This window comes from Lates calcarifer, linkage group LG15 (assembly GCF_001640805.2).
Source record: "Lates calcarifer isolate ASB-BC8 linkage group LG15, TLL_Latcal_v3, whole genome shotgun sequence".
NCBI lineage: Eukaryota > Metazoa > Chordata > Actinopteri > Centropomidae > Lates > Lates calcarifer.
The window spans coordinates 29,943,103-29,968,732 of NC_066847.1; the positions used below are offsets into that span (position 1 = coordinate 29,943,103).

Sequence of the window (25,630 nt, forward strand, 5' to 3'; positions counted from 1 at the left end):
TGACTAATCCTTTAGTCTGTACAGAAAAAGTATCCATTCAAGTTTCTTGAGTCCAAGGTTGCACCATTTGTAATGCAGTCTCTCTGTTAAAATTTTAAGTCTCCATCCCCAAATCTGATGACATCACAGGGGTTATTTGCTCAGACAGCTCCTCCAGAGAAACAGAAGACATAATACTGTTTTCACAGACTCTGCAGCACTCCCCATAACTGGTATGCTGACATTCCTATGATAAATCAGTAGAGTAGCCCTTTAAATCAATTCTAATAAGCCATGATTTTATTTATAGCTGTTGTGGTACATTATTAGTTCTTGTTAAGACTCCTCGAGGTCTTCCGTCTGTTGCACTTCACACCAGCACCACTTGCAGCGGGGGTTGTGACTCCTTTGACATCCTTTTCTCCCTCCTTCTGGATGTCATGAACGGGAAAAAAAATTGAGAAAACACTCACATAGAAGAAACAGGACATGAGCTGTTCAGAGAAATCTGATTCAACTCTGTTTTCTCAAGGAAAAAAAAAGACAAGGACAAACAGCTGAATTTGAAATCAATCAAAAACTGGCTCTGTCCACGGGAGCGACATTCAGACTCCAGTTACGATTTGATCTTGGCTCAAGTTTTCAGCGAGTGTTGACGTCTCAGAGTTGTGAGGAATCCCGAGCCGGCAGCTTACAGCAGGGGTTTCAGTGATACAGTATTTACAAGGCATGAGGAAGTGGGAGCACTGCAACAGACGGCACCATACACGGCGCTTTCAATTATTTCTCACAGCATTCATGAAAATAGAAGCACAGCGGGGCGTGCAGTATGAACGACAAAACTATAAAAAGACATGGAGCGAAAAGAGAACTCCCAAGCCAAAATAAATGGCGACGTATACTGTTGCTGGTGAAGAGTGTATGTCTTCGATATAGTAGAAATAGAAATAGTGTGGTGGAATGTTGACAAGAAGAGCAGTGATAAATAAGGAGTGAGGTTGAAGTTTTAGATTTGACAGACCTCATGTGCATACCACTAATAAAAACACTGGTCTAGACCTGTCATACAGATAATGTACAGATACTCTTTCTCCACAGGGGATAAACACTTGTTTGACGTAAAAGTGTTAATGTACTAGTCTCAGTGAATTTAACGCTCCTGTGTGCCTGAAATAAACCCAATAAACTAAACTTAGTCTGCAGTCTTTCTGACAGTTCCGTGAGGCTGTACTCAGGCACAACAGTGCTTTGAGCTAAATGCTAGCATCAGCATGCTAACAAGTTGTTTAAGCGTTGTATATGTACTGTCTGCCTCACTGGCTACGTTTCCATTAAAATGTCAAGTAAATTCTGCATAAATATTTGAGTTGTTGCCAATAATAAAATCAAATTTAAGTCAGGGGACCTCCTCTGGGGACCATGAATGTCTGAGAATTGTGTTAGTTGTGAAATTTCCATCTGGACCAGAATGGTGGACCTACTGACCAAGATTGCCATGGCTAAAAATAAAATAAAAACTGTAAAATTAATATTCTGTTCTTTATGTCAGTGTGATGACATCATGGCTTGCAAGTATAAGGATTTTCATTGATCGATTTTTATATTTTACACATTTTTCCAGTATGACCTGTAACAGCTACCTCAAGGTCTTTATGCAGGTTGCCGCCCAGTAACATCACCTATAATATAATAATAATAATAATAATAATAATAATAATAATATAATATATAATAATATTTTTTTGGCATCTATCTTTAGGTCAGACCATTCATTGCTCATATCTGTCATTATGTTATCACAGTCATGACAAAGTGTTGACAACTGCAATATTATAGGGTCTCCTAATACCACGACTGACGCTACTAAATTTGTTGTTTTTGTCTACAGATTTTTGACAAAAGCACTTCAAGCTCTACAGTGTGAAGTCATTCTATTTAATCTTATGCAACATTTTTGTGAATGAAACATCCCAAAAACACAGAGGACAGGGGCAACCTTATACAGCAAAGATCAAATGTCATGAAGGCAGACCTCCTCATTAACAGGTGACAATCAGCAGGCTGACATAAGCCATATACAGCTAGTTTGTACCTGTGTGTTTAGTCAATCTGACTGAGGACACTGGGGAAACGGTCTGATTACTTCTGTTTTTAGTAATGTGATAGTATTCCCAATTCTCAGGAGTTAACTTGGTGAGCACAGTATTATTATTTCTCATGGGAATGACCAGAACTACAAAAAATGATACACAAGTTGAAATAAACTGGAAATAGATTGAAAGCTTCAAATGGGTAAATTTAGCACGTATATAAGCTGTGAAATGCACACACACCAACATTATATCCTTCTGGCCTCTAACTCATCAACAGAAACAGATGACAACCAGCTTTTCCTGGAGTTGATCTCTTTCTCCTCCCTTAGATGGGAAGCTGTTAGTGAGAGAGAAAGACAGAGAGAGAGAGAGGCTCACAGACAGAGATGTTTGTTTCCCAGCCCTTCCACCGTCTCCCTGGGACGACCCTCCCCATCCACCCACTAACCACCCCCCACCCCCACCCCCCAACCTAATGGATCAAACAAAGGACATCATTTGTAGGCCAAGTCTTTTCTGAGCGTCTCTCTCTTCGGCTCTGCATACCAATCCAATACAGCCCAAGGAAAAAAAGCCACGCTGTGGTACGTGTGTGTGTGTGTGTGTGTGTGTCTGAGCTGGGGGTTGGAAGGTCTGTTTGCCTCTCCGCCAAGCATCGATTTATCCTTTTCTCCAATTTATTTCTCCTCCTTGCCTCTACGATCCATTCAGATCTGCCTCTAGGGGAGGAACTCGGGGTAAAGACGTTGTCAGGCCTCGTCGTTGCCTCCTAACACCGGCTCAAAACTCATCTACAGGCCTGGGGACCATGTATCCCTGCAAGGACATGTCGGGCAGCAATGTGCACACAAACAGAGCTACCTGTCGTCCAGCTGCACACTTTTGTCAGAGCTGTAATTGGCCTGATAAAGCAGCATAAAGGACACAGACAGAAGGCTTCTGTGATTGTGAAAGGATAATCCTGAGTCTGAAAGAGAATTATATTTGTTTCAGTTCAAACACTGAGCTGGAAGATGATTAAGCAGACCACAAAATGCCCTCTAATTTCAAAAGGGAGTCATACTCTAGTCTTTTCTCTGCAGTAACAACTGTTGGAGTAGCAAGAATGATATCTAATTGTTCCTTATAATCAGGCCTAGACTGCAGATATGATCAGAATAACAATATCTCAAGTCTTGATTCAACTGTCTGATCCCTATCTCCGTCTGTATGATTCTGACATTTTCAGATGTTATTACTCAGACTCGAGGATTTGTATCCTAAAGCCTCGACGGTGATGACAGTGTTCAACAGAAATGCTGCATCTGCACAAATCTCTCTTTCGTACCCCTACACACGCACGTAGAGAGACAGGTGCACACACACACACACACACATATGGCAGAGATCTGTGAGCCATTCTTCAGTGTCACAGTGAGCGACGCCTGGCACATCCTTACACCTGAAGTTGATCAATGCAGATATGTCCAGAGGGAAATTGAAATCCATAGGAAATTAGGTGGCGCCAGTGATTTATTGGAATAGTAAATCACAGTGTGTGTGAAACGTGTGTTCCAGCTCTGTGTACAGTACTGTACCTTGGGTCTGGCTGGTACGGCGATATCAGCAGACCGCACCTTCCTGTCTCTCTCCATTTGGTAGATCCATGGAATCAGGTCCAGAGGGGAGCAACAGTCCACCCCCTGGTGAGGGACAGGGTGACGCGACCCCATGGACACAATGCTCCGCAGGGGTCTCCCTGCAGTAAAAAGAGGGAAAGTATAGAACCACTGTTAAAGTGTTGTTGACATTTTTATCCAAATGTCAAGTAAATTTTTCACAAATGTGTGAATTGTTTCCAAGGATAAAATAGGTATTAGGCTTCTAAATGCATCAAGTGGGCTGGAATAAGAGATGAAAATGTAAAAATAAAAGAATAAAAACCAGAAACAGATTTTTCAGGGTCTCTTTTGCTTACTTGAAATCCTTGAATCTGTTGATATTTGCCAAGTAAGTTCTTTAAAAAAACATTTTATACAGTACTTACTTTAATAATCAGACAGATCTGTTTCAAATTCATTTCTTTAGCAAAATGTAATTAAAAGAAACATTCTGATGAAACATTTTTTATCATACTTTATAAAATGCATTTGCTTTTTCATTCAGCCTTTCTAATTTGTTACATTTCGAAAAACACACATGTACAAAAAAACCTTGAAACTGGACTTGTAGCTGTTCCCTCTTTGTGTTCACATACTGTAAAATGTGATACTGTGGGCATAAAAAAGAAAAGAAAAAAATGACTCACTCATCTAACATTTTTTTTAAACCATAAATCAAGGTTTAAATTCTCACCTTGTTCCTTAAAAAAACAGCAGTGCCAAAATGTCCTCCCTTTAGAGGGGTTTCCTCAACTTTTTGAGCTTGTGAATGAAATCTGATCCTTTTAAGTGTGGAAATATAAGACAAGCACACTAGAGTACAAGCAGTACAAGAGGAAAATCAAAAATTCATATCCGACACTGAGTAGTTGTGTGAGTCTCTTCCAGGAGATTGCAGTCATGCGTGAATGTTCAAATAAATCCAGGAGGCTTTTCTTGAGAATAAAACAGAGATAGTGCGTAGTGCGAACCCCAACTGAAGAATTACCCCCCACCCCCCCAACCACACACACACACATACACACACACTCCCACACTCCTTCCCTTGCTGTTTTTTTTCCCTTTTTCCAGGTACACTGCTTGTGCTCTAGCTTGTTTTTGTCCTGCTTTAATTGCTTTTTTTTTTTCTTGCAGAGAAGAAGAAAAGACAACAACAAGGCGGTGAGGGCTGCAGCTAATGGAGAGGCTGTAATTGTGAATGGAGGCATTCATCTGGAGACGTCGTCCGTGAATTGTGCCGCACAATACCCAGCGCCAGGCTGCTCAGATCACCAACCAGTCACCAAACACACACACGCAGATACACACATGGCGTCCACACACACTGAACCCTCAGATCACTGGTGCTCAGAGGAGGAACGTAATCACACCTCCACAGAGAGCAATACACCGAGGAAGGGAGGAGAGAAGGAGGAGAGGAGCTGGAGGGGAGAAGAGGAAGAAGAGAGGAGAAATTATACAAGGGGGAGGGGGGGGGGGGTGAAATTGATGTTTCCTACCATTTGATTTGGGCCATAGAGCCCTGGAGGCAGATCAGATAGAGCCACATTCACACACACACATATTTCGGCATACAGCACATGCACATACCATTTGTATACAGACTCACTTAAATGAAACACACAAGAATGCACAGTTTCTCTCTCACACCCACATAAAGCAAACTCATACGTGGACACCTGCACACATATGAGGACACATACACACACCTATGCATCCTGGCCTGCAAGTAAGCATGAATATACACACACACTTTGACAGACAGGTAGACACACACACACACACACAAAGACACATACATTTAAAACTATACATCCTTATAAACATTATGTGTATAACTTGTCAGAGCTCAGAGAAGCATCTCACAAACCCCACGCTTCCCTCTACCTGCTCAAACAGTAAAACCCACACACACATCCCTCTGCCAAACAAACACCACTAAGCCAAAACACACAGAAAAAGGCAACTAAAAAAGACACAACAAAGCCTACGTGACAGTATATAAAAAAAACCTCTCATCTCAGCAAGGCGAGACGAGGCACCTGTCAGCACGGTGGCTCCTGCTACTACAGAGAAACATCAGGACACAACAACTCAATTAAACACACCATCCCTGTTCAATTACTGCCACATAATCACAGCAATTTACCTTCACTTGCCGCACAGCCACCAAACAAACACACATGGGGGCACGCACACATACAGAGGCGGAGAGACACGCACAGGCACACACGGATGAGGCCGGATCACAAAAGATACCCCGTTTGGAGCTGTGGCTTCATCCTACACATCCTAAATGTAAAGCTCACCATAAGGTATCTGCAGGGTAACTGGCAGAAAACAAACACAGAGGATGTTGGCAGAGAGCAGTTTAAGAGGATTGCTGATTTACTTTTTCCTCCATAAACAATTACATTTGCATCCATGTCCACTACAATGTGAACAACATCAAGAAAATGCAGTTGGCTATATTTTAAGGAACATACAGTATGTAGGTACATACAAGAATTATAAATGCATAAAACTATCTGTGATCAGATTCTGTAAACTGCACCGGTAATTTAAAGGATTTTGTGAAATTCCACCCCTTTTTGATAAGTAATTATATCATGGACATCAAAATCACCAATCAGTTGCCATTATAAAAAATCCCCAGGGGCTTTAGCATGTTTCATGTTGAGTGTTACAGTACAAGGAAAGAGTAAAATTATTATTTTCCTACAATCGTCCCCACATTTGTTGCCTTGTCTTTGATATTCTCTCCTCTGGATGGAATAAATATTTATAATTCCTGCCCAGAAATCAGTTTCATTTAGTGTCAGTTATGGCAGCAGATACACTGTGTTTCCAGTTTGTTTAGCTAGCCACAGTAAATGCAGTGTACTACAACAGCCCTGCACTAAATCCTATTTTGATGAAGGCTGTTATGTTTGGTTGTTGTTGTTGTTGTTGATTCAACTTTATGGTCATTTCAGAGGCTGTAGTCTGTGGTGCATGAGGGTAGGATTTGTTGCAGGGATGATGTATTAAACTGCATTTTGGCTATGTGTACCTAATAAACTGGCAACTGTGTTCCTTTTCTACTTCAGTGATCTACAGAGGTGCAGACGATTTAACAGAGGACACAGGGGGTCACGGAAAATCAGTATATGTTATTTGCTTGGTAATTTCTGCTCCCACTGGGATGTGTGTGGTCTATAATAATCAGAAGGTAAACCTGGCACAGCACAGAAATCATTAAAATCACTGCAGTAAAAACTGGGAATCCTCCAATAAAACTAAATCTCTCTGGACATGAATTTCTGATTTTCTCCAGCTAAACAGACACAAACTGTGACATTCACAAACTCGCTTCTAAAAGCTAACATACACATTTGTATTGGGCTGTTTCCTGTTTCTACATAACGCATCTGTGCACAAAGCCAGCTCCATAAAGAAAAGGTTTGCCCAGTTTGGTGAGGAAGAACTTGACTGAGTCTTGACCTCAAATCCATTCAACATGTTTGAGATGAATTAGAACCCAGGAATGCCTGTAAGCTAGGCCTTATCACCCAACATCAGTTCCCAACCTCACTAATGCTCTTGTGGCTGCATGGGAGTAAATACCTGCAGCCAGGTTCCAAAATTTTATTGAAAGCCTTCCCATAAGATTACAGGTTTATCATTTACTGCAGCATGTCAATGATGATTAATAATAACATATGGGTGTGATGCTGTGTCCACATAACTGGTAGGGCCTATTACATCCCGTATTACAAGTAGGGAGACTGTGCACAGATAAACATCACAGCTCATGAAAATATGCTCGCTCGTGTGGAAAAAATGGAGAAGTACAACTGAGTTGAATATAATCCATTTTTAGCTAACAGGATGTAAATACAGTAATTAGCATATAGGCATGAGAATGGCATTGATCTCTTCATCTAAGTCTCTGTAAGATTAAGTGTATTTTCCAAAGTTTCAAAGTGTTTCCTAAATATATGTTAATCACATGAAAAGCTCCAAACAGCATTCAAACATATTCTGTTCTTCAAGCATAGCAGGAGCTTGTCTGGAAATAACACTCAAAATGTCATGGCTGTGGGTGAAGTTCAGAGCACAGTGTGGTAAACTACTACAGAATGATGTCATTGGGGAGATGACTGAGGAGCAGCAACACTGTAAGAACCTGTGAATGAGCTGTGCGTGCATGTGTGTGTGTGTGTGTAGACAGCAGATTGACTAACAGCTTGAACTTGGGTTAGATCCAGGAGCACAGAGAGGGATACATGGATGGTTGGAGAGAGGAGGAGGAGGAGGGGGGAGAGCCATTGATTTCTCAACAGAGAGATCAGCATCTTGACAGAAAGAGACGAGAGAGCAACGGAGCAAGACACACACACACAGAAAGGGAGAGAGGGTTCCCACTGTGGCCCTCAGGTGAAATTCCAAGAGCTTTCCATCTTTTTCCAGGCTTCCAGACCTGAGCTGGAGTAGTTTCTTGCCCTGAAAACATTCTTCCTTCCTTCCTTGTAGTGTGGTTTTTAATAATGTTGAAAATGTTAAAATTTGGGTTTTAATGCAAGTAAGGAGCGAAAAAGTTCCACGTAAAATAAATCCATCAGTAAAATTTTCTAACTTTAAAAGCACATTTATTAAGGTCCCTGACTTTTCCTGGCTATCTTTCAAAAGTCCAAGATATTCCAGGACCTCCATGACCAGTGGGAACCCCCGTTGACAGAGATCAACAGGAAAGTCTGGTTCAGTGTCTTTCTCCCAGCATGCCTCGGTGATTCTAACAACCCTAAAACCCCCAACAGGGACAGGAAGGACGATGCTGTGGCTTCGTGCCGGTGTGGCTAACGAGGTGTGTGCGTGAGCGTGTGTGCATGTGTGTGGAGGTCGTGGGCACTGGGGGAGCTGACACACACTGTGGAGGAGGGGGTGGGACTGGGGAGGGGCAGCTAGGGGTCACGCTGTAATTACACATCACAGTCCCTGTGGTCAGTGGCCCGACTGACTTCTTCTGACTGCACTGGTTCAGCCAAAGAAGCAGAGATGGCAGGTGGAAGGCAGGTGGTGGTGGCGAGAGAGGAGGGTTAGGACGTTTTTGCTCTCCACTCCACACTGGAAAACTTGGGATTGACTAAGAGAGCACATTTTAAATTTCATTTTCATACTTACATACTCTTTTTTTTTCATTTTCTGCTTCTTACTGAACTCGTACATCAATCAATTTGACTCTCAGTGGACGCCGTTTATCAAAAGTACACCCATTGCATGTGTCAAATCTCTACAATAGCCCTGCCTCCATGCTCACCTTAGTTTGTATGAGTTCATTTCTGCAAGTGGTTGACACTTTCACATACCGTGCGTGGTCCGGTGTGGGTGGTAGGTGCCATAGAGGATGAGTGTAACACTGAGCAAGGCTCCGGCTGCCTCCTCTTCAGTCAGCCTTGTACAGATCCTCACTGTGCCTTTGTGGTCAGTCACCTGGAAACAAACACATCAGCAAGGGCGTCATAAAATGATTCATGTGGAAAACTTCCAACAGTTAATATACATCCACAGTAGAGAAAGAGGAATCACTGATGACTGCCAACATGTTAAAACTTGATTGGTGTAGTAAATCATTAAATGTTGCTCACTAAAATAATCTATTAAACTGACTATCAGGCTTTTGTCAACCCTCTTAACAAAGAGAGAGCCAATCCTGTCTTTTTAGGAGGAAACAAGAGCTGTCCTAATATCATCTACAGCAACCAAGCCTCTGAAAATGATACATAGAATTTGATATTATTACACTCATCCATAAATGCCCAGATAGCCAGGCTCCTAAGATGCTCAGCAACACAGTACTACCTCTCAGAGTTTGTAGCTCTGAGTCTGTGGGTGCCTATAATGGTGACTGTGAACTGCCTTTTTTCAAATCCTCATTTGGACACAATGACTTTTGTGTTCAGTGGTCAATGTGTAAAAATAAAAATGTACCAAACAACATCAGTTCTGCTTCACCATTTTTACAGGTGTGCACAAAAAGAAACTCTGCACTCTGCACTATTTGTCAGCGAACACATCATAGCAGTTGTCATATTAGGTAAATGAAGGCAAAAGAAAAAAAGACATCAAAAAGTACTAAATCAATTTTGCTGTTAACTGATTTACAATTATATTGGAACAGTTTACTGAAACATTCAAGTAAGCTTCCTATCAATAACCAATCAATATCTCAATAACCCATAATGAGAAAATTAAAGCATTTTTTTTCTTTTAATGTTTGCAAATTTTTTTTTTTTAAAAATCACTCCTTTCCATTTTTTTTTCAGACTCTTAATTTAGTACTTTGTAGGGGTCCCTTTGGCAGCAATTACAACTTTGAGGTTTCTTGGTTAAGAGTCTCTACAAGCTTTGCACACTTAGATTTAGGCAGTTTATCCCTGGAGTTTTACCCAAAGGGTTCAATTTTTGTCCTGTCAAACCAGAGAATCTTTCTCCTCATGCTCTCTAAGTCCTTTAAATGCTATTTGCCAAACTTTGAGTGGGCTGCTATATGCCTTCAAAGTTGCTTCTGTCTAGCCTCTCTACCAAAAAAGACCTGATCGATAGAGTGCTGCTGAGATGACTGTCCTTCCAGCAGGTTCTCCCATCCCTGCAGGAGACATCTGAAGCTCTGTTAGAGTAACCATTGGGTTCTTGGTGACCTCCCTGACCCCCTTCTTGCCCAGTTACTCAGTTTGCTTGGACAGCCAACTATAGGAAGAGTCCTGGTGTTTCCAGACTTGGTATTCCCAGGCCACTGTGTTCCTGGGAACACTGAAAGCTTTAGAAATGATTTTATGCTCTTGCTCTGATCTATGACTCAAAACAATTTCATCGCAGAGGTCCACAGAGGGATCCTTGGACTTGGTCTGGGCTTTTGTCCTGACCTGCAGTGTGAGTTGTGGAACCTTATATACGCAGGTGTGTGCCTCTCTGAACTATATCCAGTCAATTCAATTTGCCACATGTGGACTGCAATCAAGTTCTACACACATCTCATGGGTGGTTTAAGCAAAGAGGAAACACCTGACCACAGCAAAAGGTCAGAATACTTTTGTAAATAAGAGATTTAGATTTTTAATAAATTTACAAACACCTCTAAAAACATTTCCCATTTAAAATTAAATCAGCAATATAATAAAGTGTGCAAACAGTGAAGTATACTGTGAATGTGTGTGTATGTGCGAGTGCTCTGAGAGGACCAGAGGCCAGGCATGGCGGCCCCCAGCCGAGCGCTGCATTGATTTGTTGTTGGTAAACAAACAGCTGGATGCTACAGGTAGATCGATATCCCTCTCATGCCTCCCAGCCTCCCAGCATGCCTTTCTACTGAGTCGACATGGCTCTGCTAGGCGCTGCGATCCTGCTGTCCCTGGGAAACCTCATGAGTCAAATATTTTGAGCTACCTGATTGTTTTTAATTCAGCCGGAGTTCATTTTTAACATAAAGTTACTCTGCTAACACAAGAGCCATTGAAATCTATAAATACTGTTTCTGAATGCCAAATATTTTGTGTAGCAGTAAAATATGTTGTAATGTTTGGTGAGGATGTCAGCCATAAGTGCTCTTTATCTTAATATAACATAGCCTCTAGTTGGCTATTAATGAGCAGGTATTGTATTACTGGCGTGATTAAAAGGATGTGTAACTACAGTGGAATAAAAACTGTGAGAACTACAAGCAGAGAAAAAATCAGGGCATAAAGAAATTAAACTGACTTATAGACAAAAGAGAGACAAAGAAATTGAAAGGATTAGCAGAAGCAGAGGAACAGAGGGAAGAGGAAAAGGATTTCAAAGCCAGAGAGAGAAACTACAGAGAAAAAAAGAGAGAGGTGGTGGTGGGGATTAGTGATAGGGGAGAGATGGCAGGATATCGAAGCTGAGTGTCAGAGAAAGGAAAGTGAGACCCAGTGATAGAGGATGAGCCTGAGAAGAGAAGTTCAGAGAGAGATGGTAATACAGAGGTGGGACAGGACAGAGACAGACAGGAGGATGGAAAGTACGATAGATAAAGTGAGATGAAAAGAAGGAAAACACCAGGGACAGAAGGCATTGCAGCAACTTTCCAGTTCAGAAGGAATGTTTTACTCATAAATACATTATGAAATACTGACATATTACTTTGTAGTTCTCCATTTATTTCTTCTCTTGTTTATTTATAAAGGCACTTCACTGATTTTACATGCCATGGTCAATTTACTAGTAAGGTACTAGTAAATTTCAGTCCTCTGTATGTGCGTACATATGGCAGAATTGACAATAAATCTGACTTTGACTTTGACTTGACTAAGGAGAATTTAAGGAATACCACTGTAAAACAGTTGTATAATGTCCTCTGTGTCTCTGCAAGAGTTTCCTAATGTTTGAGAATATCACTCATGTGACTTGACAAGCCCAGTGACATATCACTCTTGGGTTTGACTTGGAGGCTTCAGATTTTTAACAGGAAGAAAACAAACCGGGGCTTCGAGAACGTGGGTGTTTATCAAGGGTCTATTAAAAGATGTTACTGAGTTGCATCATGAGTGTGGGATCCAGTGTTTTTGGAGCTTGACTCATATTAGGGACTAAAAGTCAGGTTATCTCATCTTCTGTTAAGCAATACTAACTTATCAGTGGACAGAACCAGTGCACAGGACCTGCTAGAGTTCTAGCAGGACTGTGAGTGGTTTAGAGAAACAAATGAGAATTTGTGCTGGATGGTTGCTGGTTCAAATTCCACGATCGGTTGAGAAAATGAAGGCTAGAAAAGTGAATGAGCAACCTCTTCTTGTAAAAAGTGGTAATCCTTTTCTGCTACATTTTTCAGATCAGTCTTTGCTGCTGAATGCTAATTATTTAGTGTCATCTGGTCATGGTGTATGTCTAGTGTGTAATTAATAACATTAACAATGGCTCTGTTCTATTCAAGTGTGCAATCAGTGTGATAGTGACCCAGAATGCACAATACTAAGACCCTGAAACTGAAGCAGCTGAATGGAATTCAGCCATCGACCAGTTTATTATTTACACATGTGCTTTTCCTACTGCAACATGTCTTCTGTGATATTCTGCCATAAATGTGAATAGAGAGAATGGACCATTTTCTTGGGATAGACTGGGTTTTAACAGCAGTTAACTGGCTCTAAGTAAGTATTGAACATACTTATCAAATCTGAATCTGATACAAATCCATTTAGCTTTAGCTTTTGACAACTTTATGTTACAAACGTTTTAAAATAATGTAGTATTTAAGAATTAAAATTCAAAGAGTGACATCCAAAGAGCATATATTTATCATGCTATTTTGCTCATCTTTGCTAAAAATAGAAAATATTTTAAAAAATTGGATACAAGAGTTGTTGATCAAAATGTATTTACATGTCCTAAAAGAAGTAAAACTTAACTCAGTCATTTTTGTCCATTAAATACATTATTAGATCAAAGGTAAATGTTGTATATTATCTTGTAGTCTATTGTATTCTATCTGTGTTTTCTACAATATATTTTAGAAATCAGCTGATTTGTGCTAACTTAACACCTGGATAATGATACTAATATCTCAGCACTGCAGCTGTCAATAGCTGGTATATTGTGCTGATATTCAATATGTTAATGTAAATGATTCATTGGATTAAATTAAAATGACCATCTTCCGGTGAAAACTAGTGTAGTACTGATCATTCCTCCAATAAGCTTAGTGAATCAGATGTGGGACTGGAACAAAATGAAACCCTCAAATGGGAGATTTCCACCTACCAGATTCAGATGTTTAAAACAATTACAATTTGTCATGGCCTGGAGACAAGACAGAGGCAAAACCTATTTATGTCGGAGTCTAAATAAATTTGTTTTATTACTTTAACCCCCAGCACCTCAGACTGTGAATCAGGAAGTTGGTAGAAAACAGCACAATCCTCTGTATACTTTCATGGAATAAACAGAAGCTTTGAAATAAAATCCTACATAGAACCTGTGAGTGCTGGCAGTGTTGGAAAGGGAGGCAGTGTCAGATGGGAGGGGAGGAGGAGTCTTGCTGCGTCTACATATGTAAAGCAGCAGGGAAGCAGCAGTGTGTCAGACTGAGGCTCTGGCCCAACCTGAGCTCCTCGCTGCTCCCTCCAACACATCAATCATCCAAAACAGGGCCATCATAGCTGCACTGCATGCTGGGAGATATACACACGCAGGCACGCACACACTGCAGCATGCTTAAATACAAAGAACTGAACAAACCCACATAGAGTTGCACTACCACCAACATTTAAATTCTACACACACGCACACTGCACAAATATATAGTGAACTGCAAACACATGCGTACACACACAGAGGTGAAACTTACAGATACATACAGTATCACACACACACACATAGCACACAAACGAACATTCTGCAACAAGCACAGAGGCAAACACATAGGTAAGAACACACTGCGAGAGTGCACATAGTAAATGACACATATAAACACCTTCAGTGCAAAGTATACACACACACACACACACACACATACACACACACACACACACAAACAAACACACACAGGCGCGTGCACAGAGTCACTCTCCCTCTGCCTCCCAGCATCACACAAAGCACGCAGACAAACAGAAATAGGTACCCTGTGCCCACAGGGTGCCCTCGCCCCCGACCATCTGTGACGGGTGCCAACACACAGTGGGTGATATTTACATGAAGACCCACCCCACCTCCACACACACACACACACACGTAAAAAAAAAAAAAGAAAAGAAAGAAATACCCACAAAGGGCCGCTCGGATCGCTTGATCTCCCAAAACTCATTAAACATGCAGATATATGCAAATATATGCACCTCTAGAAATCCACCTTGGGCCAGAGTGAGTGTGTGTGTGTTTGTGGGTGAGAGTACACTTTTGTGTGTGAGTGTGCGAGTGAATGTGTTTCCACTGTTGCAACTGTGGAGTTTGACAGTGTGTCTGCCAAACTTGATGCTGTGTGCAAGTTTGTGAGTTAGATTCTGTTACTGTAAAGTCTGGAGGTGTTTTTCCACTTGTTTACCAGAGGTAAGTGGTTTACAAAAGTGCACTGAATTATATTATTACCTTTGTAAGTAATGAAACTTTATTTATAAATCAAGACTGACATCTCCGCTTAAAATGATGCTGAAATATCTACATTCCTCATCCGTTTTTTTTATTTCTAGTTGTCTCAGTTTCAGTTTGGATTAAAAGTAGTGGACCAGGAGGTGTAGCAATATTCCTCTCCCACATATTAAAAGTAAAGTAATAACATTAGTTTTGCAATTAGTTGGTCATTAGTTAATATACTGTAACCACCTGCACTAACACCCACTGTGTCTGCACTACAAGTGTAGAACATACCAAACAGCTAACGGAATAAATTAAAATGTTTTAAAAGAAGTAAAACTTTGTCCTTATTTTTTCCTGACAGTGTAAAACAGCATTATCATTATATCAAGTGTTCAGAGGTGCACACAGTATCTGGAGTTTTCACTGAATTTTCCACTTTCCAACTTTTTTGTACTTTGAGTAAGCTTGTAGGTTGCCAGAGGGTCATTTTTGTGAGGGTGGAAAAGCCTCTGAGACAGTGTTTAGACCATTACATTTTACTTTTTCTGAAACTCAAGATAAGAAACAATCATGTGGCATATTAGGTGTTCTTGTGTTGAATCAGGTCTAAATGTTTCAGTTCAAGTTCTGTTCTGTTTCTGTTAGCTACATGCACAGCTTAAACTCTGTAGTTCTTAAATTATCTGCTGGTTATTCTGTTATCAGTTAGTCACTGTGTGTGTTTGGTTTGTGTAATGTGTTGGGGAAACAAGAGGGGAGGAACAGGAGTGACTGCAGATGAAGCACCAGGGATGATAATGGTAAATATGTGATCTGTCAGTCATGGCCAGCAAGGGTGGCTGTGTTTGAGTGTGTGTGTGTGTGTGTGTGTGTATTGTGTGTATGTGTGTGTATAACATAACACAGTGCTGCAGGCTAAATAGTGCTATTATATTCCTACAGCACCACTAGTCACAGTCATCTTGAGTCTCAAAATCCTCTGGGAATCAGAGATGTCTCTGCTCAAAGACCGCTGTCACCCTGCTACACACAAACACACAAACACACACACAAACTCCCTGTGGGCATGGCAGCATGGAGCCAGGTGGTGTAGAAAGGAGAGCGATGTGTATGTGTATTTATACTTTAATTTAACTTTGTGCATTTTTCTGTGTTTGTGGGTGTGTATGGGACGCTGTCTCTCTGAGAGCAGAGCACAACAATGACACCCCCCAACCCCCATTCATGCACACAACTTATTCTTTGAAACTGAATTGTGTTATGTAGCAGACAAAAAGAAAGTCACAGTTACCAATTAAAAGACTATTTGCTACATTACATATTACATTGGATTTGGATATTGGTATGTAGATAGTTTTGATGAAGGTGATCCTAGTTCAGTTGTGGTGAATGGCCTTTATTATATAGCGCTTACAGCACTGAAAATGAGTGTGCTGATTATGTGTGTGAGTAAAAGGGAAGCTGATCCTGGAAAACAAGTTACCGCACAATTTCTTCAAGTGCTTAGAGCAGCACATTTATAGTACTGTGGTGGATATCACAGACAATGATATGAATATACAGATAGCACTAGAAATAAGCAAGAAAATACTGTCTTTTAAAATCTTTTGTAAATTGCGTGAACTGACCCTTTACATTAACCACATGCTAACCAAATGGCTTAAACTGTCATATTATTCTATTTCCTATGGAATGTTACCTCTTCACACTTCATGAGGACAGACAGGATGCGAGGGAGATATAGAAACATAATGTGTGTTTGTGTGAGAGAGAGAAAAGGTAAAAAAAAAAAATTGAGTGCCAATGAAACAAGTGATGGAGAGATCTTGAGATAGAATGGGAGAGAGAGAGACAGAAGAAAGATCAAGGGCACACACATGGTCAAAATGATATCTGATACACTTTTATCTGCCTGTGAACTATTCTTAATGGTTATCATTGATATTGGTGCTCAAATATTATTGTTCTCAAATCATGTAATTAATCATGTCAGTCTGGTTTAAATGCACACTGTCCCCTGCTGTTTGTTGGGTTTCTATACTGTGCAATACTGCCTGCAATATTGTCTGAGCTGAGCTGAGGCAACACAGATGGCAGTAGAGCGAGCACAGGGGAGAGCACGATACGAGAAGAGAGAGAGTGTTTCCAGCCCTGCAGTCTCGTCTCCTTCACAGCGCTGGAAGGTCAGCCGAGCCTCGAGCCATAACACTCGCTCCCTTTTCACTTCAGTCCCGCTTTTATTCCAGCAGCACCACAGAGCTTTTTGACAATTGTCATCATGACGAATCAATATAGACTCTCCACAGACCCCCCCCCCCCCCCCCCCCTCCTCCCCCCTGTTCCTCTGCTGCCCTTGAGTTTTTAAACACTGATCCAGCAGATAGTCCAGTTAAAGTCTCTCTTCCCAGGGCCTCCATTTTATAGTTTACCCTTCACTCTCTTTTCTATTAGTCCTGTTTGTGCTCTGTTTCTGTCTATGCACCATTTCAAGCGTTAATTGGCACGGTTGCTTGTCAGAGGCAATTTTGATTTCCAGAACAGTACGGAAAATGTCAAAAATCATTACATAATAACACATGTATAGAGATTTGTCCCTGGAAGCATAATATGACAAATTATTGTACTTGTACCAGTGACTCAATAGTCAAAAATAAACCATTAGTAGACTTAAACTTCTGAAACAGAGCTTTAAATGTATTCAAAGGCCAGTTAGGATGTAGACTGGACGTTGTTTCAAGTTCATTTTTAGATGTGTGTTACCCTCATACATTGTAACACTCCATCTTACTTTTAGCACTCTATTTGTCATTGTGTGTGTACATGTCTCTCTACCAATCTACGGCAAAGTTGACAACCTACGTTAAACCAATCGGTATGTTATGTGTATATGCTGATTAGCGGTGTGCTAAGGCATACAGCACGTCAGATGCGAGCGTTAATTCGTGTTGCGAGCATCACGGTGACTCGTCTCGGCCCTCCGGTAATGAGCAGCGGCGCCGTTATGTGGCTCGGCTTCACGGTGTTTCCTCCCCGTCTCTGCGACACACTGGGTCCTGGTAATTGGTCACAGAGGGGACAGTAAATCTGCACGAGGACGTGGGAGAAACACAGAGAGGGAGGGACAGAGAGAAAGTGTGTGTGTGTGTTTGTATTTGCGTGCGTGTGTGTGTGTGTGTGTGTGTGTGTGTTTGCAGGAAGAGGTAGGTGATAGAGGACAGGGGGCGGGTGTCTTTCATCTTCACAGCTTTTTCTCTATAAACCTCCAACTGTTTACAAGGATGATGCCTATTTGCACACACACACACACACACACACACATACATACGCAGTGAGAGCCCCCCCATTCCCCCACACCTTTACTGCTACCACCCACACATATATACAGTAAATGACCTCAGTGCGCTACTGTCTGTGAGTATGGATTCTAATCAGACGTCGGCAGTATTGTGTCTGTCAAACCCGGCCAAGGTTACTTAACCTTCCAGTCTTAATTTCCCTTCCATTTTAGCTCCTTCCTCCATATCAAACATCAGCACATTTATGAGAGAAAAAAACAGGAAAAGAAGAGTGCGGGGAGGAAAATGAAGATTGCCATGCTTGGCTGAAGCTCGGAGATGAAAGTAGAGGATGATTCACATTGCTATGGCAAAATGAACTGAACCAAGCTGAGCTGAGCTGTGCTGTGCTGGGCTGGGCTATTTTTAAACTTCTATACACCACAGCTACTGGAAGAGGACAATGTGAAGCAGAGCAAATCATTTCTATATCATGGGAGAAGGTATGTGAAATAGGGATTCCAGGAGGGTATGTGAAAATTAGCAAATAAGCTTTGCCAAGAGGACTTTTTTGGGGTAGATTTTATAAGCTAGCAGAGAACGTTATCACTTGTTATCATGAGATACAGAGGACTTGGACAGACAAAAATATAAAAATACAAAAAGTTACAAAAATACAAAAAGTACTTATACAGTTGAGGAGCAGCTATATGTTGCCAGTGTGACTAGAAATGACAAAAAGCAGATAGCAGCAGTTTTTTTCTCTCACCTGGAGGGTCCAAAGGCCTCTTGGCTGTTCCCCCCAGCAGTGCACAGTCATGAAGGTCCAGTTTTTCAGGCCGTCAGTAGAGTCGTCATTGGGTCGTGTGTCCAGCAGCACTGACACTGTGCCGCCTGGAGACTCCAAGCTTATGGAGAGGTCACCACGACACACAGCGTTCATGCTCACCCTCACCTGGTGAGAAACAGGTGGCAAGAAATGGAAAAAGAGGGAGGTGTGAACAAGGAGAGTGATGGAGGGATATAAAAGAAGGAAAACAAGACGAAGGAAGTGGGTGCACAGAGACAGAGCAACATAAATGGTGTTATCTATTGATGACCAGGCTTTCTTGTCAGAACCACTGCTTCATATACTGTGTCTGTCTTTACAGATTAAATTGTCTTTTTTTTTTTTTTTTTACCTTAAATATCAAGAAACACAAATTCCACAAGCAGTACACATTTTGAGGCAATAGTTTGACTTTTTGAGAAATATTCTTATTTGTCATTTTTACACCCTGATTTTTGTGTGGATCAAACAAAAGAGATACGTCTTAATTAGTGAGCTTCAGAGATGATGGTTGGTGGATTTTGTTATGTTTGCACAGAGCCAGTTTAGCAGCCCATTTCCAGTCTTTGTGCTAAAACTATTCTATATTCTCTATTCTATACTATAACTCAAACTATTCCTTTAAGAAATCTGAGATTGCTGTACTGATTATTGATGTCTGAGAAGATAGATGTGACACACAGACGAGCAAACAATGTAGCTCTCCCCTGATTAGTCCAGTCAGAGTAATGCTGCAGTGCAGTGCTAACCTGCATTGTTTCCCCAAGTTTAAATCCAAATCAAATCAGTATTGCTGTGATATTGAGTGTGTACCAGGTCCATAGCCACCCAAAGATGAAGACAAAGAAAAGTAGGGAGCAGGAGAAGACACTGTGACAAAAATGGCTGAGGGGAATATTAGCTAAATGATTTAAATAAGCGTATGTACCCCTCAAACCCCTCCACCCCCCATTTCCTCCCAGTAAACACTCTCTGTCCCTGTTCATCACAAGCAGCACATCTGGTGTGACAATGGCACATCTCAGAGAGCCGCCAAGCTGCAAAAAGACTGACAGCCCGCTCCTGTTTACGGCGTGTTACCACGGCAACACGTCCATCAATCACACCTCGCAGCGATGGTCTGACCCACGCTTTCTGCCAGGGAGCAGAGCCGCAAAGATGAAGCCTTTTCAATTTACATGCTGACACACTCCCGCTCTCTCTCTCTCTCTCGCTCTCTCTCTCTCTCCTCGCTATTTCACAAGTACACACACTCACAAACACAGATAACTTGCACAAACTCAAATGTGCATGTACGTTGACACATACCGTACGTATGCCTGCTGACACAATCAGACATAAACACATTTGCATGTATGCGCCTGTACTCAAGAAAACACAGTTTTGCCATTTTCAGCAAATGACACAGCCGACACAGTACACATCACAGTATGATCCTCTTTTTTTCTCTCTTCTATTCTCAGATAAAACACACGACACAGAAACCTGAAAACAATTTGTATGAAATCTTCAAGCTTCCCCAGCTGTTGGCAGAAGTTAAGTTTTCACTGCACTTCTTGATTTGTATCTTGTCAAGGGCAACAGAGAAACATAGGTGAAAAACAAAGGCTGTGAGATCAGATTAACAGCTGAACCACAAAACAAGTATACAGGAGCATATCTATATATACTGCAGGTGAAAACTGACTTTTCCACCTTAACTGCAATTTTTGTGTCGGTCTGTTTTAAAAGAATAGTTTGTCATTTTAGATTTGCAACTGGAAATAAGGAGGAGCAATGAGCCTGACTCTTCCCAAAGGAAACAATTCCACCTGCTAGCTTCTTTAAAACTCAGTAATTCACCCTGATCTGAACAAAAACTGACATGACCGAACTATTTCCTAGCAGGGAACAGTAACTTTCTGATGGAGTCAGGCTAGCTGCTTCCCCCTGGCATCCACTCCCTATGTCAAGCTAAGCTAAATGGCCTCTGGCTGTAGTTCAGACAGGAGACAGAGTAATACGGATCTTCTAACTCTCAGCAACAGGGCAAATAAGCACTTTTCCCATACATGAAGAACGGATGCCAGGAAATATCACAGAAATCAACACATCTCAAGTCAATGTACTGTATGTTCATGTTACTTGATTTGTTAAAAAAAACTTCTCTAACCTGAACATGTTCCAGAGTATTGATCTCATTAGTCCTCCCACGGCAGCCCTCTGACTGAATATTCACACTGACCCCACCTCTTGAAGGAAGGATCCTAACCAAAAGAAAAACAATCACATCTGTCAGTCAGTAGCCAAATTTCTTTCTCACATACTTAGTACACACTTGTACACTGTGAATACACACACATAAAGCAGTGACAGTATAGATGAAGATGAGAAGATTATTAATCCCTTTGGTGGAAGCTGCTCTGTTGAGGCAGGTAAAAGTGAAAGAAGACGTCAGAAATCAGTAAAAGCAATAAAAATAAAACATTAGAAACATACCAGAGGAATTTTGAAAAAAAAAAAAAAAGAAAGATTTTTACCTGGTGGGATAAAATCTGATTTCTTGAGTGCACTTCCTCTGTGGAGCAACAGCGTTGAAGTGTGCGGCCTGCTGCACCATTAGCCCTGCATCCAACAATCCAAAGCCATATCTGAAACAAGCAGGAAACATTCACTCTATTATATACTATGATATGAGTTCATGTATATGATAAACACAAGCATGCAGTTGCACTTACACATATGTGTAAGTAGAGGCTTTTCTACGTGGGCAGCTGAATGTGCTGCAGGAGCAGAGTAAGTGCTAATGGCTCCAACATGAGGAGGCAACAAGTCATTGACGAAGACGATGTTGTCCTCTGACACAATCACTTCCCCGTACTGTCCAGGCTGAGGCTGAGGGCTGCTGTTTGTGCCGCCTGTAATTGCCTGGAGGATTGATTCTGAACAATGTGCCATCTCACGGACTGTAATCAAGCCTCATTATTCATTCTTTACCACCCCAATCTGGGTGCTGGAGACACAATGGCCGCCCCTTAAGCGGCATCGCTGCCTGGTGACTGTATGACCACTGCCTATCTTACTCCCTCTCCTCCACTTTACTGCTCGTGCTTCGCCATCTCTTTACGTCTCTTTTGAATCATCCGCTCTCATCTTTCCTCTTTGCCCTCTCTTTTCCACAGAGCAGCCTGCTATTCAGTCTTCTTTTCCTCTTTAAATTCTCCTTCACTCTCCTCCATCAAACCTGAATTTCTTGCATCAGAACTCTCCTCTGCTGCTTCAGTGATGCTGAAATCTCAGTCCTCATAAGTCTCTCCTTAATTCTCCCTCAAATCTTTTGTTTTCATGCACTTTCTCTCTTTCAGTTCCCTCATGTTAAAATCACAGCCCTCAGACTGAGTAACAGAGCCGTAACAACCTTCATCCCTCCTCCTTTAGGAAATCCAGAGGGGGTGACAAAGAGCTAATTTCTGCCATTATTACCATACAAACCTTATGCCGTTAATCTGCAATAAGTGAAATTCATTATCCTGATGACGGGGTCTCTCGGAGCAGCAGAGAGAGAGACAGACACGGGAGAAAGGAGAGAGCTGATCAATAACTCAATCTGCTGCCCTGCATGGGGCTCCATCTCCTCTGTCTCAGACTGTCAGTGTGTGTGAGGAGGAGAGGCAGGAGCTGCAGCCCACACCGTCCTCGTCCTAACAGCATGCCGCGCGATCAATGGACACAATCTAATCAGCCACTATCACCACCAATGACTTTTAGCATGTAGGACCCAGCATAATAGCATTAGGCAGACGGGTGTGTGGGGTTGAGGTGCACTGCTGAAGTTCAAGGTCATTTTGTGTGTGGGGGTGGGGGTTGGTTTGTGAAAGCCATGAAGAGTTGGAGTAAAGCACAGCTGACAACAGCTGAATGCAGGAGACCAGACTAGTGACTGCTAAGGCATCAGTTCACATGGATCCTTATAATGAGTAAAGAACCTAAACATTGTTATTTGGCTGTTGAAATTCCAGATGAGCTTATACTACATGATTGAGGGGAGAGGCATTTTTATTTGGTAATCAATGTGTGTTAGAAGTCAACAAAATCAACTGATTACAAGTGACTGTGATCTTTAATGCTCCACAATATATATTTAAAGTAGCATTTAAACAAATTCTAGTGTTTTTACTAAAACTTTTCTCTGTTTTAATGGCATAATGACAGAGCCTTCTTTTTTACGCAAGGCATGGTCTGAATTGCAGCATTATATATCAGTATTTTTTTCTTGAACCCAAAAGCAAGGTTTTACTATCTAACTTCCTTCCTACTGACGACATAGAGTACATCTTTAAACGCAGCTCAAAGTATACTTTTAAACACCCTAAAACAGTTGGGCGAGAAGGGAGCACTATTTTCTCATCTGCATTTTGTGCACTGGTGAGTATTAATAGCACCAGGACGGTGTAGGTGGGATTGACTCTATATAAACTACAGTGTTCATGCAAATAAAGGGACATGTCAGCCAGTGCAACAGTGTGGCTCTCTGATGTGTTTTTCATAGTTCTTGGACAAGAATGGACCTCTATAGCACAGAGGAATAAGATATATTAGGCTTTAGCTCCACAGACAACACCTGCTGGTAAATCAGTTCATTGCGGGTTTAGATCTTTCAATGGAAGTTTTTGACAATAGAACAAAATATCAAATATCACCAGTCCTATCCTTCAGAGCACACACAGCTTTTCAGTATGGCACTGCTCAGAGGCAGATTCACAAGCAACGACACCGACAAGAGGCACTTGAGTTGTGGTGGTGACTATAATCACTAAGTATCTGGTTATGCTAATTAGATAATTAACTCACAAATTAATCTATTAATTAATGAATATTTTTTCACCTTCCTTATTTTATAACATAAGTCTTATTAATATGAAATCTTTATCCTGAAGCTCTAAGAAGTCCTGGTATTTTCAAGAAAATAATTTGTCATCATTACTGTAAATGATGATCCTTTTTTATGCAGATCTGGAGTTTTTCACTTGCATGAAGAAATTAAAGTTCAAATAGACACAACACGTGGATGTACATCACAGTCACCTAACATATACTTTTGCTCAGTTTTCTTGATTTAGCTACCTATAAAATGGAAAAGCACAATAAAAACACCAGCAATAACAATAGATCACACAAGATATTTCACAGTATGGGGAAAACTGGTACCCTGACTTCTCATAAAACAGAAACTGTTGGTGACCGGGGCTTGCCACCTTGCTCCCTTTTAGTGATTAAATATACCCTCCCCACCCCATACCCCTTAGCGAGAGCTGTGCACCTATTAAATCCTATAGCTCCCGCAGATCGATTGGGCCTGCCCGAGCTCCATGGCCATAAACCCACACAGACATATATCTGATAGAGAAATCTGCAGGAAACAGGTTTACCCACGATAGAACATGATGAAAATGACAGATTTTATGTCCCCTGCCATGTCAATGAAACAGCACCGCTGAGCCGAGCCGCTTTTCAAGAAGACTCCCTAGCTTTTCAGTAACATCAGTGGCAAGGAATTCAGAGAGTAGCTCACTGCCACATTCAGCGAGAGTCTTTTGATTTCTCCAAATAGAAATGTGTGCAGAGCAAGATTTATAGCAGCAGTGGTTTGTGACATTTTCTGAGTAGTTTAATCACAGGATTTGAACATTTTCTTTAAAGAATGTGATTGAGATTTTTGGAATTACTGCAAAAATGTTTAAGATTAAAATGTCTTTAAGATGGAACCCACATAATGTAATGCATATCAAGCAATTAGTCAGAACACACAGTCATCCAATTTTCAACTTGTTCTTTCTCCACCTCCTGCGTGGTTGGAGGGAGGTTGAGCCAAGCCGACTACAGAGTGACAGCAGATCTTCTGTCCACGCAGCACGAAGCGTGTTAAACCCCCGACCCCCCGCCTCCACACATATCGAATCCACGGCCCTCGCATTTTCTCCATCCACTCTCGCTCTTCAACGGCGAATGCCCTTGCAAACTTTTACTCCCTCCTTCTTTTTATGCATTAGGATGAAGGCCTACCCCCCTCACCCCCCACCTATCCATGGGGTCTCTTTGTAACTGTCGAGGAACCCTTTTCACTTTTTGTTCTGCAGGCCTTCCCAGGTCCTTTCTCTGTTGATATTCACACCATCTGCCAGCGGCAGAGGAAGGTGCACACAAACCCAACTAGCAATGAGACATCAAGCTCTCCAGGGTTGAGGTCTTTGCTTCATCTTTGCACACACCATTAAAAACACAGCTTTAACAACTGCAATGCTGCAACCAAAACAGATTTTTGCAGCTATCCAGGGACCTAACTGTGGCGGTCTCACCCCTTGTTTGCAGTGGTACGTCCTGCTAAGTCCCCCCCAATAGAAGTGGCTGTAAAGAATCACTCAAGCCGCACTAAGCAGCTGCCTGTGAGTTAGGTCATTTTCCCAGGAGCCACAGAGTGGGCACTGGCAGGACCTCAAAAAGAGGGGACACCATCTGTTCAGTGCCTGAAAAGGTTGGTGACACCTTCTGTGGTATCAACAACTTCTAATTAAGTGGCCAAGAATGCAGCAGCAGCTCCAGAGCATGATTGGTGGGCTTGCCTTAGTTAGTTGCCTTAGACGACAACATAGCAGACCCCCGGTCAGTTTCACGCACCTCTCCATCACATCTGGCCATGGATTAATGAAAAATGAACAAAGAGTGGATACAATGAAGGCTTGATGACTGAATCAGAAAACAAAAACT

The 25,630-nt window shown here is 41.6% G+C and overlaps 1 protein-coding gene across 2 annotated transcripts in view; it reads right to left on the reverse strand.

The window, feature by feature from the left end:
* The window catches only part of LOC108887327 (furin-like protease kpc-1), a 162,971-nt gene that overhangs the window by 914 nt on the left and 136,427 nt on the right, over nt 1-25,630 (reverse strand). For both annotated transcript variants that reach the window (XM_051076407.1, XM_018682697.2), the window contains 5 exons: nt 21,406-21,516; nt 21,039-21,132; nt 18,827-19,012; nt 9,061-9,184; nt 3,650-3,810 (listed from right to left, as the gene is read on the reverse strand). In XM_051076407.1, the coding sequence (XP_050932364.1) occupies nt 3,650-3,810; nt 9,061-9,184; nt 18,827-19,012; nt 21,039-21,132; nt 21,406-21,516 (676 nt within the window). The remainder of the gene's footprint in view (nt 1-3,649; nt 3,811-9,060; nt 9,185-18,826; nt 19,013-21,038; nt 21,133-21,405; nt 21,517-25,630) is intronic.